The sequence below is a fragment of the Hetaerina americana genome, unplaced genomic scaffold (assembly GCF_022747635.1).
Source record: "Hetaerina americana unplaced genomic scaffold, ioHetAmer1.1.p SCAF_5, whole genome shotgun sequence".
NCBI lineage: Eukaryota > Metazoa > Arthropoda > Insecta > Odonata > Calopterygidae > Hetaerina > Hetaerina americana.
The window spans coordinates 44,567,357-44,583,192 of NW_027287095.1; the positions used below are offsets into that span (position 1 = coordinate 44,567,357).

The window sequence follows — 15,836 nt, forward strand, 5'->3', positions numbered from 1 at the left end:
GAAAATAATTTCCTTCATTTACTTGGGAGAAAAAAATGACTCCTTTAAATCATTGTTGCACTTAGATTGGCAGAAATACCTACCTACACTTAAAACACATGGATTGATTAACTATAATTTTACCATGTTACCAATTAATGAGAAGAATGCAAGACTTTCAATATACTGACATCCACCACGGTGGTCAACCAAAAGATTGATTCAATAGTTGAGAGGAGCTAACCCAATTCTAAGCCCAACAGTGTGTGCAATTCACACATCAGGGTATGGGGGCCAGATAATTTCCCTGTGCCACCAGCAGATTCCCAGGAAGACTGATACCTGAAAAATCACTCGGCCTGGATGAAACTGAAGGTGCCCAAAAGCATCACCCAAAATCAAACCGAGACCCTCCAGTCAGCAATTCAATGCTCTACCCACTAAACTACCATCCTCATTTCATTAAATCAACATCCCAAATTTATGTCAATGATATGATGAATAGGAAACAATTAAAAAGGTTGGAAATATCTTTCTTAAAAAGCAATGTGTAAACACTTTCTGGAAGACAAACTCCAATATAAATACATTTTGGTATGGCATAAAAATAAGTAATATGCAGGAAAAAATGTTTGCAATGCATTTATAAATATTCCTATTTTGAACAAATCAACATGATTCTTCAGCATTATTTAATACCATAGAAGCATGAAGTTGGCCTTGAAAAGGAGACTCCCTTGAAGACTCAAGGACTGCCATAGCCTGATTTTTGCCAGTCTCATATGCTCCATGAGTAGTTGAGAAGTAGCATTTGTGTGTTGCTTCACCAGCAAATAAAATTGTTGGATGATGATACTGGAATGAATTAAGGATACGATATAGAATGTTAGCCATTTAATAAATATGAAATGAAAGTGATCTTTATTTCTTGCTGTTAATAACAGCAAGCTGGAAAAACTGGGAAGGCGCATGTTTTTTGGGAAGTGCTGCATATTATGAGAACTTATCCCACCTTAAATTTAACTAAATAACTCAAGAGGTTAATAAACACTAAGTTTAACTAAATGTATACATGAAAAAATTTAAGAATGGAGGGATTTTGGAGTGAGATGCAAAAAGTATAGGATGAGCATTCAGGCCTTATTCCAGCCTTATCTTGCGGGGAGGCTTCATTGCATCACTATGGTACTGGTATTATGTCACAACCCTGGAGGCATTCAGTCCACATTTTTTGCAAATATCTTTCATATGCTGTTAGATGACTTATTTCCTTCTGCTTCTAACTGCTTGCTAGAGTACCCAGTACAGTAACTGCATGCAATCATTAATTCCTAAGCTAGTCACAATCAAATACATTAATTACGATTTGTCTCTGGGACAATGACTCTTATAAAATAAGGTATAGGCAATTTCTTTCAATAAAAATATGCCATACAATTGCATTTGCTTTCCACCAACACTCAGATTGTCAGCTGATTTTTTTCTTTCAACTATGAACCATTTTTAACATAAAGTTTTGAAAAATCAGACAAATGTGTGATGCTTACCTTAATTATATTATTAGTGAGCGGCTGAGATATTTCACTATACACTGGTCCAGAGAGCATGGAAGGAGAGCTTCCAGAAGCATCACAAAGGCTTGTGGTGTGGCTGTATGCCCCTTTCACATATGGATTGGAGAACCACTTAGATCTATTCATGGTTTAGATAAAGTTTATGTAGACAATTTTTGACAAGTTAATTAAAACAATAAGGTGAAAAATCCATGACATACAAACAGAAAATATTTTGATAATTATAATCATGGTTCAAAATACGAGGGTAAGTCCATAATTATGAATATCCATACATATATATATATTATTAATTATTATAATATATATATATATATATATATATATATATATATATATATATATATATATATATATATATATATATATATATATATATATATATGTGTGTGTGTGTGTGTGTGTGTGTTTTTGTGTGTATATTGTATATATGCATGAGTCCTCACATAATATGACGAATTTTGTTTTATTTATCCAATAACCTACCTGATCACCCTCTTGGGAAATGGTATATCTTGCTTCAGTGTAAATTTTCTCAACAGCAGAACACACTGCCTTCCAACTTCATCTTTGGGCATTCTTTCTACAATTTCAGCACCATGTGAACCTACCCAGCCAAGAAGAATACCACTGTGGTTGTGTAAAACATCAAAACCAGAGATATCTTGAGTCCAATTTTCCTGTCAAGTAATTGGAGAAGAAGTCATTTTCCCAATTAACAGAAACTGTTCAGCCTAGTTCAGATTAATATATGACATTATGCATCTATACATTATTTTGTGCATTATGAAAACTCTCATTCCCAAAAGCTGAATAATTATTATTACAATTATCTCTAGTTAACATGACAATTTACAAGCCTTTAAGCTGTTATCCAATGTGTTGAGAAGAGGCTACAACTTGTGTTTGTTCAGAGTATACATCCTTATCAGGTATAAAAATTAGAACACATAATTTAGAGAATAACATACTTTTGGGCAAGAATGCACATCTTCTGTCCTCTTTGGCCATAAAATCTGAAAGCCTCTAATGTGTGGCTCCCACCAAGGTTCACCAAAATCAAGGAATATTTTGTTTATTGTTGCATATCCCATATCTTCAATTGCCTGTTGAACAATGAATACTTCATCATTATAGATAGATAGAGGTCTTTATTTGGGAGAAATTGAGACCTAATGGCTCCTTCTTCCATTAAACCCATCGTCGAATTTTGAATATTACCACATGAAAACTCAAAATTATTTCTAAGACCACTACTTCATAACATGCTAAAATAAAAGGTATGCATGCCTTGTTAGATCTCACCGGGGCACATGCAACACAAAAGTACTTTGTCATATTTGGTATGAAAATATCATAAAAATGTGTAACCAGAAATTTGATTTTCTGGAAATGATAATCTGATATTGCCTACACGACCTCTGCAGCCAGCTTTGTAACCATGAGTCTAGATCGTTTCACTATGGCATTAAAAACTAAATGGCTCAAAATATACATATAGATGTAAGTTAGACATACCTAAAAAACTTCTTATCTGGCAATGAAAGTCTATGCATCATATAATTCAAAATAAATGTTTCATCACTTTTTAAATGCTTATGCTGCCATGCTAGGGGTGCAGGGAAAATTACTTCAATTTTTAAGTTGCCAATGTCAAATAAAACATAATTTTGCTGGATAGTGGATTTACTCACCTAGATAATTATGCCTGTAAATATTTTGGTCCATATCTATTACGAACAACTGAATTATATCAAAATCACAACAATACAAACACAGCACACATATGTAGCTATTAATTTTTATCAATGTCAATTACATCATGTTGATTATTAAGTTTTTGTAATTTCATGAAAACAAAAGCACCATGTTTCATAGTAATTTAAATCGAGTACCTATTACTGTACAATTTATGATGTAACCTATCAAGAAATCAGATAGGTCATGTGCACAGGTGCATTATAATTTTTATCAGATTGTCAATACCAGATACAGAAAACAAAAATCACGTAAAATATGATCCTAATAGTTCAATTTTAAACAAAATAATGGACTAGGGTATGCTTTTAGTAATACATAAAGAAAACATGCATGCATCCTATGACGAGTGTTTACTACATCCCATTACCACATTTCATACTAATAAGAAAAAACATATCTAGTTTATAAACATTAATTTCCATATCAAAATTCTTTAATTCATTACATTATAAAAGCTTAATCCAAAATAATATGTTGTGTACTAACGGCTTGAATCTGCTTTGGGAGCTGAGGGATGAACATCTTCTGGTGGTTTTCTTTTAAGTAGCCCAATGAACATGTTACTATAGCATGTTGAGCCACAAATTGTCTGCCATCCTCACAGGTAATGCTAACAGGTGAAAGTTCCACTGCCAAGTAGCAGATAATAGGAAATAGAACCACTTTAGCCTTGCATGGTACATAGGAATACGAAGTTCAACATGGAACATTCAAACATGAAATAATTCACACCTAATTTGGGCTAAGTTCCTGGGAAACATTTTCTTTTTTAAGATATATTTCAATAATCCTTTACCTATCTGTTGCTGTAGTAACCAAGATGTATAATCATATATCTCAAGCACTTTCATCACTTTTCAATAGATTTCTTTATGTAAATTCAACTAACAAAGAAAATTTCAATATAATCAATGCAATTAGAGAATTGACCAATTGCCCGCCGATATTGGCCATAACCAACCCAAAGTCATCTACCTGCTATGAGTGAATACATTATTATCCATTGAATTTAAAAAAATTTCTAAGTCTTCAAGTTATTGATATTTGTAGTTCCATTTGGTATAGAAATTATATGCAAGCAAGTCCGATACTTTATATCAGCAAAATGCAACTGCAAATTTGACAATTAATCACATTACCTTTCCTTGCTCCAATCTGTATATTTCTCTTTCAAATGAACATTTTTCAGATATCTGAAAACAAGAGGAGACCAAAGGTGCCTGCTTTTTTTTTGCCACTTTTCACTGCCTTATTTTCTACCTTAGGTTTTTTGAAAAATTGATTCCATCACAATACAGAACCAGAGAAAAAATGTGTTGGAAAGTTTAATGAGAGATTGTAAAATAACACACAAGTATATACACATTTGAAAATGTAAAAGTATTATATTTATTATATCTTAGGCTAATTAATATTTACATTTCAGATTGATAAAACATATTCTGAATCATTATAAAATTAGGAAAACGAGATTATGAAAAAAGTGGCTCAAAAAAGGATGCCCTTTTGTCCTCCAGTCACTGCAAATTTAAAATCCACAGCAATCAAGGTTAGTTTGCATAAAAGAGAGGAGAGATTGACATAAATGAAGCCATGAGGCATGTAAAATTGAAGGGGAATAGAAGAAGAGTTCCTTCCCACTCGCCACCATTCCATTTCTCGTGAATTTTTAGTAACCAGATAGTTGGGTTTTAGCTGGGTTTAGTGCAAAGGTATCACCAAGGATTAAAACCTGGGACCCTTCAATTTAGCAGCGGAATGCTCTGCCCACCAAGCTACCACTCAACCGTGTGTTGCATTTTCAAATACAGAAAATTGATACAATTTGCAATAGGAATACATAGTGCAGAACAAGCTAACAAATGATGATATTCATTTGGAAATTGACTGCCTTGATGTAAAGTATGAAATTTGAATGAATTTATTTTCTGCACAGGTAATAATTCCATTTTAACAACTTTTGAATATCTGTACAGTTTTACCCTTAAGCCAGAAGCCAGACTTACACTTAAGCCAGAAGAATATCTTAATAGGCTGATGTGAAATCTACTCTGAAAACTTATATCACTAAAAGGCATTAAATAAGCAAAAAGGGACTAAAAAGTTGTTACTTTTTACTGCAAAACTTTTCATACTTAAAAAAAGCATACATATTTAGGTAGTGGTCTCATAAAAATAAAGTCAAATTTATTTTAAATAAAAAAGGGCTTCTTAGGAAAAAAAGGAAAACTTAGGGCCAAGATATCAATTTCTTATGAAATTTCTCTTCCTTTATGAATACCCTAATAGGATCAGAAGAGAAAACTTAATCAAATCAAAGTTTCAAAGTTACCATTGCTAAAGTGACCAGTGAACTGAATTAATGATGATATGAATTTATATGAATATGATGATAAAGAGTATTTTTTAATGAAATCAGTGAAAATCATTGGACTTATATAATGCTACAACTAAACATGGATACAAATTTAGAGAATATTAATATACATAAATCATCATCAAATAGAAAGGATTAAAAAATCAATTTAACCAGCTAAAACAATGTATTTTACCTACAGAGATGAGGAAGGGAGATTTTTCAGACAAACCAGCAGGAACTGTGAAAAGAACTACATCAATTCATTTAAAAAACATTATTTCTAAAAGAAAGTTGTTTTTCAATGATGAGAAAGTAGTAGAATTGGTGAGGTAGGGATAAAAATAATCATTTTTACATAGTCTACTACTTTAGGTATTAGGCCGCATTAGGCAATCATTACTCTTTATGGATAACCTATTGCTACTATAATAGTTTTTGCGAGAGGATTTGATTATGTCCCTGAGTCATATTTTCTTTGAATTGTTATTCAAATAATAGATGCATAACATGTAAGTCGATTAGGTAGATCTCAATGTACTCACCTTCTACCTCTGACAGTGAAGTGACTTCTGTTTGGCTGGAACAATTTAATGAATTTTCTGCTTCAAATGCTTTAACAGGCTGCCATTTCACTTCTTTAACAGGACTATTTAAATGCAGGACTCCAGGAGGCAAGTCACTGACAAGTTTTTCAATCAAAGTTGAATACCCACTATGGAAATTTACATGTTCAGAGCCATCACAGAATGCATAGTTTCCCCAAGCCTTTGCAGATAAATTTTCGAGTCTTAAGCAAGAGTTATCTATAATTTGAAATCTGTAATTATAAAAAAAACAAGCCATCACAACATGATAAAATTCAATGCCTCAAAATAACACATAGTTTTCAAGAACTATGCTTTAAAGTAGCCTTTCAATCAAGTTTTGAAAAGACATGTTTAATGTCAAATCTTGGAAAAATGTCTCCACTCAGCAGATATATTTAATTGTAAAATTTTAAAGAGAACCAGTTGAGTCTTGACATTTTAATCTTATTCAGGGCCTTTCACTACAATACTATATGATGGGTGGAAAGTATAAACTCAGGTTTATAAAAATCAATTATCCTGCCATTTGTACCAATGACATAATTTATGGGTGGGAATTTAATGACATTAATATTATCCATTGCTATGTCCAAATGAGTCGGTGAAATCCGGTAGCAAAATGAAAAATCAATTACGTGTCTATGGGTATTCCAATATTATGCAGGAAAATCATTTGATAAAATTTGTTTCAATTATTAATTATTTAATTTTGTTGTATTCAGTGTCTTTTTCCTTGGGGCTTCCAAATGACTTTCTATGCTGTCAGAGTTGGGAAGTTGATTGATGCATCAACCATCTAACAAGGATCATTTATGAACAATTATGAAAAACCAAACCTTAAATGCCAATCATAAAGCTCCTCCTTTATGGATATTATCTCTTCTGATTCACCAGATTGGCGACAAAGATTTAGGTAATTATTAAACTTATTCTTCAGATGCTGCCCCACAGAAGATGGAATGCCATAAAGAGTGATATGGCTTTTTGCAAATGATTCACATTCCTCTAAAATATCATCCACAATACCCTTTACTTCCTTAATCAAATTAGCATTCACTCTTGAGCCATCTTCTCTCAGGTAGACACCTGTAAAAGAATTAAAAGGGACAGGGCATTAATAATTTGAAATGAAGTACATATTAAAAGTTAAACATTTCCTATATACATCAAAAGAAGCAGCTAAACTGATCAATGAACACTTAATATAAAATATGAGGGCAGAAAGTTTTTTGTGGTGGAGGCATGAAGTTGTTTCTCAGTTATGATCTATGTGCCCAGGTCTTCATGTTTTAAAATGAATACTATGAACTAAGAAAACCAATGTAATATTTTAACATTTCTTGTATTCAATTAATTATTTTACCTTAACCCTAGATGTTGACCTCAGTAACTTGAAACCTGTCATTGGAATTCAAGCATTTTTTTTCAGTATTCCCAAAAACATTTTTATTTTTGCAATACTCGAGAACCAATCCAGAATTTGATGAAAATTCTTAGGTTTTATTTGAGGAAAATATCATATTTAAACATATTTCACTTAACAGTTTTATTTATTAAATTAACTAAAAGCATCCTAACACTTCTTCAGCAAATATGAAATAGGCAGGTGAATGATGGTGGTATAGTTTGTTAGTTACTATGTTTTGGCCTTCAGGAAAATCTGCACAGAATTGAAAGTGTCAAACAAGCAGGCACTGAGTGCTGGAACATCATTTCCCAGTTGATTCATGCATGATAGATTCATAATATATTAAATGCAATAGAATTCAGCCATGTTATGCTATTAGAATCTAACATAGCTATGAGAGAAAACTGCATTCAAATACGGAGGGTACAATAATTTGAGGTCTCGGGCTGTCAGAAACACTGGGAAAATAGAATGTTTCATGGGCATCAGGAGGCATGTCACAGAGTAAATGAATTTTCATTAGACACCACGCATAACTTTTGAAGTTTTTATTTGTTGAATAATTTGGATGCCACTTAATAAAATGTCATACCTCAGTGCTCAGTACCAAATGAATGCCAATTTACAAAAACAGTACATAAAACTTTGATTAATAAAGAATTTAAAGGCATTTTACACAAAATCTTCTTTAAACCTCCCATAGCCTTGCTTGCCCTCTTATTGCCTGACTAAACAATTGAATTTTTTCGATGACAGTTCGCCCATTTGATAAGGTTCACTTCACTGCTTACATTTGCAAACTCAAAAATAATATGCAAAAGTTTTTCTTGTTGCTGAGATCTGCCTGAACCCCCAAAAGGAGAGGAACTATAAAAAATTAAATTGAAATTTCCCAATTATATCAGGGAGAATTAAAAGCTTTAAAGCATAAACACCAAAAGCTTATCTTTCAATGTTACTTGAACTACTAACCTCATTTCACTTTATTTTAAAATAACTCAGGCAGATAACAAAATGGAATGTGCTGGATGAGAGTCAGGATGGTGGGGTAGCTAATGAATTGGCTTCCCACAATGAGGGCCCATGTTCAAATCCCAAGGGTTGCCCGATTTTCCAGTGGTATCCCAATCCCTGCTTGGGGTACTATGTGGAGAGCACTTTAAGTGGCATATGCTGCACATTGAATGGGACATTGAACTCTGAACTCCTCGGCACCTTTAGTTAATTATGATGCTGGTTTTCTCTTCATCTCTAATCCCTGAATGACCCTAGCTGTCGATCACCCCCCCGTAACCACTACTATTATGTACTGGACTCTTTGCACTACATCCTGTCCGCTTAGATTTGAATTAAGGAGATCAATGATATGACTTGTAAATTAAGCAAATAAAATAAAAAGGAAGGTAAACGAGAGATAACAAGGGATGAATTAACCAAGACAGGATTGATTATTTATTTGTTGGTTGTTGTTTCACCCAATTTAAAAAAGCCTCCAGACCATTTTTGGTCGCCTTTTCATGAATAAATAAATATTTACTCATCTCTTCCATGCAAACAAGCTAAATTCCAAAAAATGTTTTTTCTAATGATTTAAAAAGATTTCCTTCTTTCAAAAATAGTGTTTTGCTAAAAAAATAATGGATAATCTCCCTTTTATATATCCTCTAAAATCCTTGAAGAATTGATACATTTGAGAAAGATGAAGTTATTGAAAAAGAATTTTTTTAGGATCAATTTCTTAAAGACAAGGGAGAAACAGAGAAGATCCGGAAAAAAGTTCCCCAGTTTACTTTTATAATGGTATTGAATGAATTAACTTGTCCATTTACAAATAGACATTTCAAAAGGTCTAAACATAACTGCCACAATATTCTCTAATTTATATTCAAGTCCTCAAAAATGATGGTATTCCACATCTCTAATCTGCAAATTAACTAATGAAGAACAAATATTTTGTGAATATTAATCATCTCAGAGTAATTTTATGCAGATTGAATCAAATAAGAATCATAGTCATGTCCAAAGTCCGCATTATATTAAAGGTCTAAATTACTGTCTATGATGAGAGTTATTTATGGCCAAAGAGCTAACAAGTTTATTTGTGGAGTAATGTATTTACTGATTACTTTGCTCAATACTATACTCAACCAGAAACTACATTTATTGGATTTTAATTATTTGTTGCTCTAGTTTACTAACAAAAAATTTAAAACTTGCAAAGAAAAAATTATTTTGGTCCCTGTAATTATTTCCAAGTTGAAAGAGGATACCAGAGGCAGTGGAAGCTGAAGTAAACCAATATTTGGACTGAATACTGCTGATTCTAAATTGATTGGAAGTTACATTGTTATGATACTAATATGGTTGGCTTGCTTTTGTTTGATATTCTACCATATAGGTAGGTTTTGAATGGACAAAAACTTAACACCCCTAAATTTCTAAGTCTCAACCAAAAGAAACTCTGACACTGCATTAAAGAAAACCCTTCTCCAATTCTACACACATCCCATCTATAAGTCAACAGTCAACACCATTATTATATTTGGTGGAACTATGAGCTTAATATGGTAACACCCTTGGCATTCTCTAATTGAATATTTTTGTGATGCGTAAAAGGGGTTAATTTCATTTGCAATGATGCAGTATAGATAAGCTAAGTATTTTACTATAAACCATAAACACAGTAATCAACCCAAAGGTCGGTTTGGTAGGTGATGGTAGAGTTCACCCAGTACTAAGCCCGACCGCGTGTGAAATTCACACATCAGGGTAGGGGGGCCAGTTCCTTTCCCTGTGCCGGTTGTGGTTTCCAAGGAAGATTCGGCACCCACTAAATCACATAGCTTGGGTGGAGCTGCAGGTGCCCAGAGAGGCTTGCCCAGGAATCAAACCCGGGACCCTCCGGTCTGTAGTCCAACGCTCTACCCCCTGGACTACTGCAACCCAGACTATTTTACTCTATCTTAATTAATTTGAAAGCTTCCATGTGATATAATTATCAAAGAACTTGACCTAATACTATTCAAATAAACCACTGCTTCACCAACAAAGAAGTATCATTGAACTAACATTAAAGATACTAGTTTTCCTTTATTTTGCTGCCTAAAATTATTCTCTATAAGACATTAGTACATATGTATGCTAGTGCATTTCTTCCTTGAGTACCAAATAATTTTACCTTGATAAGAAGCCTTGTGGCACCATCTTTACATTTCAAACATCTATTTATCATTTCATTTTCATCAGAAACCCACAAAAGCCTATATAAATATGTGAAATTAATTATTGCAAATTTTTTCTTATAATACTAGGCCAACAAGATGTAGAAATAGGGTACCTTCTCCTTCCATTGATATCACATTTGATGTAAGGCCATACTCCTGGGCTAACTTGCATATTTCATTGTCTTCTCCATGGATCCACTGGGCTCCTAACTCAATGAAGCTATCACCAAATCCTAGTGACTTTATTCTGCCACCAGCATAATCCTGGGCTGAAATTGAATGGAGGCACATTTCAGGGTGATATTTGGCTCAAGCACATCATATTGTTTATTTTGATTTTAAGAAAAATCATCCATATAAAATGTACTCAACTTATTAAAAATGATAAACTGAATTGTTACAATTGTCAACTATTCACTATAATTATTTCTTGTCGCTGTTGCAAATACATGAGATAATAGTGGATGAATGTGAAAATTTGACATTAAGGATACCGATAAAAGATAAACTGAGATGAGTAACAAAGGTGATTTTGAAAAAAAAAACAAGGAGGAAAACTGTGACCCATGGATAAAGACAGCATAGCTGGAGATTTCTGTACTTGCTTTTAATCTCAAAATTGAGATTAACATAATCCAAACCCAAAAACATGAGCTGGTCATTTACAGGCATCCCCTCCATTTACAGGCATCCCGGATTTCCATTCTTTTGAGGAGAAATAACACATTTAGATGTAAATCTACATCAGCGCAAAATAAGAATAAAATGCAGCAGTTTTTGAATACGCTACAGAAACTACATGATACAATGCTAAAGAGGATTATGCTTTTACTTTGATCATGTCTTACCAGCCTGTTTCCAACTTTTACATTTCAGAATTTTAATTTGTTATTTCAGGCATATTGACATGACAGAAGAACAAACATAAGTAAGTCTGTTGTCATGCATTTAACATTCCTAATTATTATATTAGGACTGTAACATTGCGATCAAAATATCACTGGTTCGGTATTACTCTTGAGAATGTTTGTAACACTGAAAATTATTTCATCTCAAATAATCTCAATATCCTCAATCTCAAAAGTTCATATTTGAATGAACATTATAATGAATTAATAATACTTCAATAAATGCATAATATACTTCAGTTAACTATATAATAAATATATAACTATAAAAAATTACGAATTGAGAACAAGCTTGACCTTCCAAGATAATTATATCACGTATGCCTCCATTCAACAGTGTTTTAGCAGCTGCTAGGCCCGCCACACCTGCTCCAACTATGATAACGTCACATTTCCGCCATTCTTTTGATACAGTCAATATTCCAGTATTTTCAGGGCTGCTATTTTGATATCTGGAAGGAAATTATCAACTGAGAACCATAAACAACTTGAATTTTTATGGTAAAATAGGTAGGCAACAATTGGTAAAAGTAGCATAGCCAGATTTTTGTAAGAATGGTTGTTCTTTACTTATACTTGGGTACACTATTAATTTCATACAAAGATGCTTCAATACTTGGCCCACATACTAGCAGAAAGACAAATTCATATACCAAGGAATTCAATCTTAATTTTAAATTTTTGAATTGGGTTATGTAATCACCTACCTCCAGGTATATTTAGAAGAAGAGAGAAACTTTGAATATTCTGTCAGTGAATTTCTTAAAATGTCATAATAGGTGAAATATTTAATACTCATATTTAAACATTTAAAATCATTATAAGATGACAAAGAACATGTCATCCTGAATGAGAATGGATAAGTAAACAAGTTGAATGTTTATTATCCCCTTAAAAATTCTATCAAGTTCCATTCCACTATGTCAATAACATTTATGAACCAAATCAGCATTCCATTTTTTTGTCATTTGAAGCCTATTTCCATTTAGATTCTCCACAAATCGCCTGGAAAATATTAACACATTAAATTTGCCACCATTTTATTAACTTTGTACTAAGAAAGCTTATTAAAAAGGTACAAAATGTTTTTCTCTTATATGTCCTAATCATTTCCACAAGAAACTGAAATAATATCAAATTTGGTACATACATTAATTTGATGGTACACAGTTTTCACTTATTGATGCTGGCATATGCTTGATCCTTTTTTACATATTTATGTTTTTCCATAAAAATGGATGTTTCAGAATTCCTGAAGTTGCATATCCTGAATATCAAGTCATTATTCCACCTAGCAAGTATGCTAATTCCATCAGAACATTTGTTAACACATGCATTGACACTGAACACAATTGCCTTATCTCCTATTTTTAGTGAAATATTGATTGTATGCCATTGAAATAACATCTACATATTTAAGCTAACCTGAATCACTGTTTGAATTTATCATGTTATGAGAACTGATTATGTATCTTTTTTAAACAAATGTGGTCTGGTTATACATACATGATATACAATTTCTTTTTATTAATCAGCATCTATATAAGAATTGAACACTGAATCATTATTATTATAAGTAGTCTATTGTAAAATAGGTTTTCAATTAGGTAATACAGACTAATAATTGCTACATTTTGTAGCTTCATTGAACAAGATAAACTGACACCTCACACTGCATTGAATTGTTTTCCATTTCGAATATAATACAATTTACTCTATTAAAAGCTGTCTCAAAATCTACAAAGCTAACAAATACATCCTGATTGCACTCTATATTCATCTCTTTTAGCAACCTGATTACTGCAATGACATTACCCATACCTATTCTTTCCTATACCCAAACTGGCCCTCCCCAAAGTTATCATTTGCCCTCATATCCATCCTCTTATTGATGATCTTAAGAACCATCTTAGCGGCATACAAAATCAAATTCAATGGCCAAAGCCCTCAAATATGATTGCCATTCCTTTTGGAATGGGAACTAACATTGATATAATGAAACCTTCTCCATAAATTCCTCCCTCATCAATGCTATTCATTAGCCTATAAAAGCTCTTCTGTTAATTTTCCCATAAATCCTTAACCATTTCTACAGGGATGTTATCCATTCCATGACTACATAATCATCAGAATCCATATTGGATTTTGATTCCTTTTACGTTCTTACCTCACCATTGAGTATGCCTAATCAAGCCATGCCAATCTACATAATATTGTTGCTAAACAGATGGGATTTTGTTTCAGGAATAGAGATGTTTTAAGTTATTTTGTTTACATTTATTCACTTCTAATATGTTTCATATATAAGCAGCTCATTTTAATTAATTTACGGAAAAAAAATTATCTTTTTGTAATAGAGATTGCAGTTTTAATGCGGCTGGTTATTTTCTCAGAGAAACAAGTTGATTATGATGCTAACCATTTGTATGCCACCTGGCAATGTCTGCCCACAGACTTCTGTACAGCACATCCTTTTCCCCTATCCTCAGTAAACTTTATCCACGCATGGCATCATCCACCATTCTTCTTTCACCCTATTAGTTTCTTGCCTCAGTTAATTTTTTATTCCTTTGTACTCCCTTCTTCCTACATCTGTGCTCTCATTCTTCCATTTCTTTCCCTCATCTATCTTCCTAGTCATCTCCTAGTTATTTTCCTACTTACTGTATCTATATTTTTGTTTGCAACTTTTGATATGCTCCCAATCACTTATATTGTACCGTCCTCACTCTACTCAATTTTCCCTACAGCCTGCTGCTACTTCCTTTCTTCCCTCCAATTTATGCTTCTACACCCCATTTCACTGTATTTTCCCTTTACCTACATTACATTAAGACTAAATCATGATCTGAATGCATATCCACTTCCAGGAAACTGGGAAAATCAATCACAATGTTCCTAAATTTGTGTCTAACCATATTATAATAAATACCTATGCCTGTTGCGGTGTTTAAAATGTGTTTGCCATTTGAAAACCCTCTCTCTAGCTAAACTCTATTGTATTCTCACCATGTTCATTCCTAGTTCCTAAACAGTTGTCCCATACTCTCTTATTAGGTTGCTCTCTGTTCATCTACCATCACCTGGTAATCGCCCACCACTATCAATGTTTCATTCCACGAACATCCAAAATTACTTCCTTTAATTCATCAAAAACCTTGTAAACTTTTCCCTCCTTATGATTGCTTGGTGGCTTGGCAGACCTGAACAATGACAAAGTTCGATTGTTTAAACTTTTACTTCCATTAATATAATAATATTCTATCAATCATCTGTTTACTATGCTTCTTCCTTTTTTCTCAATACTATCATCATCCTTGGCCGTACATTACTCTATTTCTAACCTTCAAGTAATCCCTGCTATCCTTTCATCTCACCAGCACAGTCAAAAAAATAGCTATATAACCTCTCTCCATCTCCTGCTTTATATTTTCTAATATCCTTGTCCTAACATTCCAAGTACTTATTTTAACTAGTTTGGTCCTGCTGTCAATTTCACTTTGCAAGAATTTTTTGAGGTGACAACTGAGGAAGCCTTGCCTCTTCCATTGCTTGTCACAACTGAGGCCTGGGATGGGACTCATACTAAAGTCTATGTCCCTCATTGTTTCATGGTAAATAAAATGGGATTGTGGTTGAGATGTATCCATTTGCTATGGACCACATAATGGCAGTATTTTTGCTTCATCATAATTAAATGATAATTGCTGCTTTAACTTTGTTCTACCACTTCACGTCCACTATTAGACAATATTGGGAGAGAAAGAATTAGCATTTATCAAAGTTAAAAGTAAATGGATCACAAACGTTTTTAATTTTGAGTGAAAAATAAATTTCAGTTTTTTAGACACATTAAAGTTAGCTATTCATCTAAATACACTAGGGATTTTTCAAGTTTGTCAACAGCAGTATGTCCTCCAAAATGAAATTCATTAACACTTCAAGATTCATATCCACCATCGTCAATAAAAAATAGAATTTCTATTACGTTCAAACATTTTACCTCCAGTAGACCAGAAGTAAATAGTTAAGATAT

At 32.9% G+C, this 15,836-nt stretch overlaps 1 protein-coding gene across 1 annotated transcript in view; it reads right to left on the reverse strand.

Moving 5' to 3' along the window:
* Window positions 1–625: 625 nt before the first annotated feature.
* Window positions 626–15,836, reverse strand: part of LOC139693652 (uncharacterized) — a 51,793-nt gene continuing 36,582 nt past the window's right edge. The window contains exons 11-20 of the mRNA XM_071591891.1: window positions 12,371–12,428; window positions 12,098–12,252; window positions 11,006–11,161; window positions 7,097–7,346; window positions 6,216–6,490; window positions 3,801–3,943; window positions 2,525–2,659; window positions 2,040–2,233; window positions 1,527–1,671; window positions 626–834 (exon numbers count right to left, since the gene is read on the reverse strand). Of these exons, the coding sequence (XP_071447992.1) occupies window positions 649–834; window positions 1,527–1,671; window positions 2,040–2,233; window positions 2,525–2,659; window positions 3,801–3,943; window positions 6,216–6,490; window positions 7,097–7,346; window positions 11,006–11,161; window positions 12,098–12,252; window positions 12,371–12,428 (1,697 nt within the window). The 3' untranslated portion in view covers window positions 626–648. The remainder of the gene's footprint in view (window positions 835–1,526; window positions 1,672–2,039; window positions 2,234–2,524; window positions 2,660–3,800; window positions 3,944–6,215; window positions 6,491–7,096; window positions 7,347–11,005; window positions 11,162–12,097; window positions 12,253–12,370; window positions 12,429–15,836) is intronic.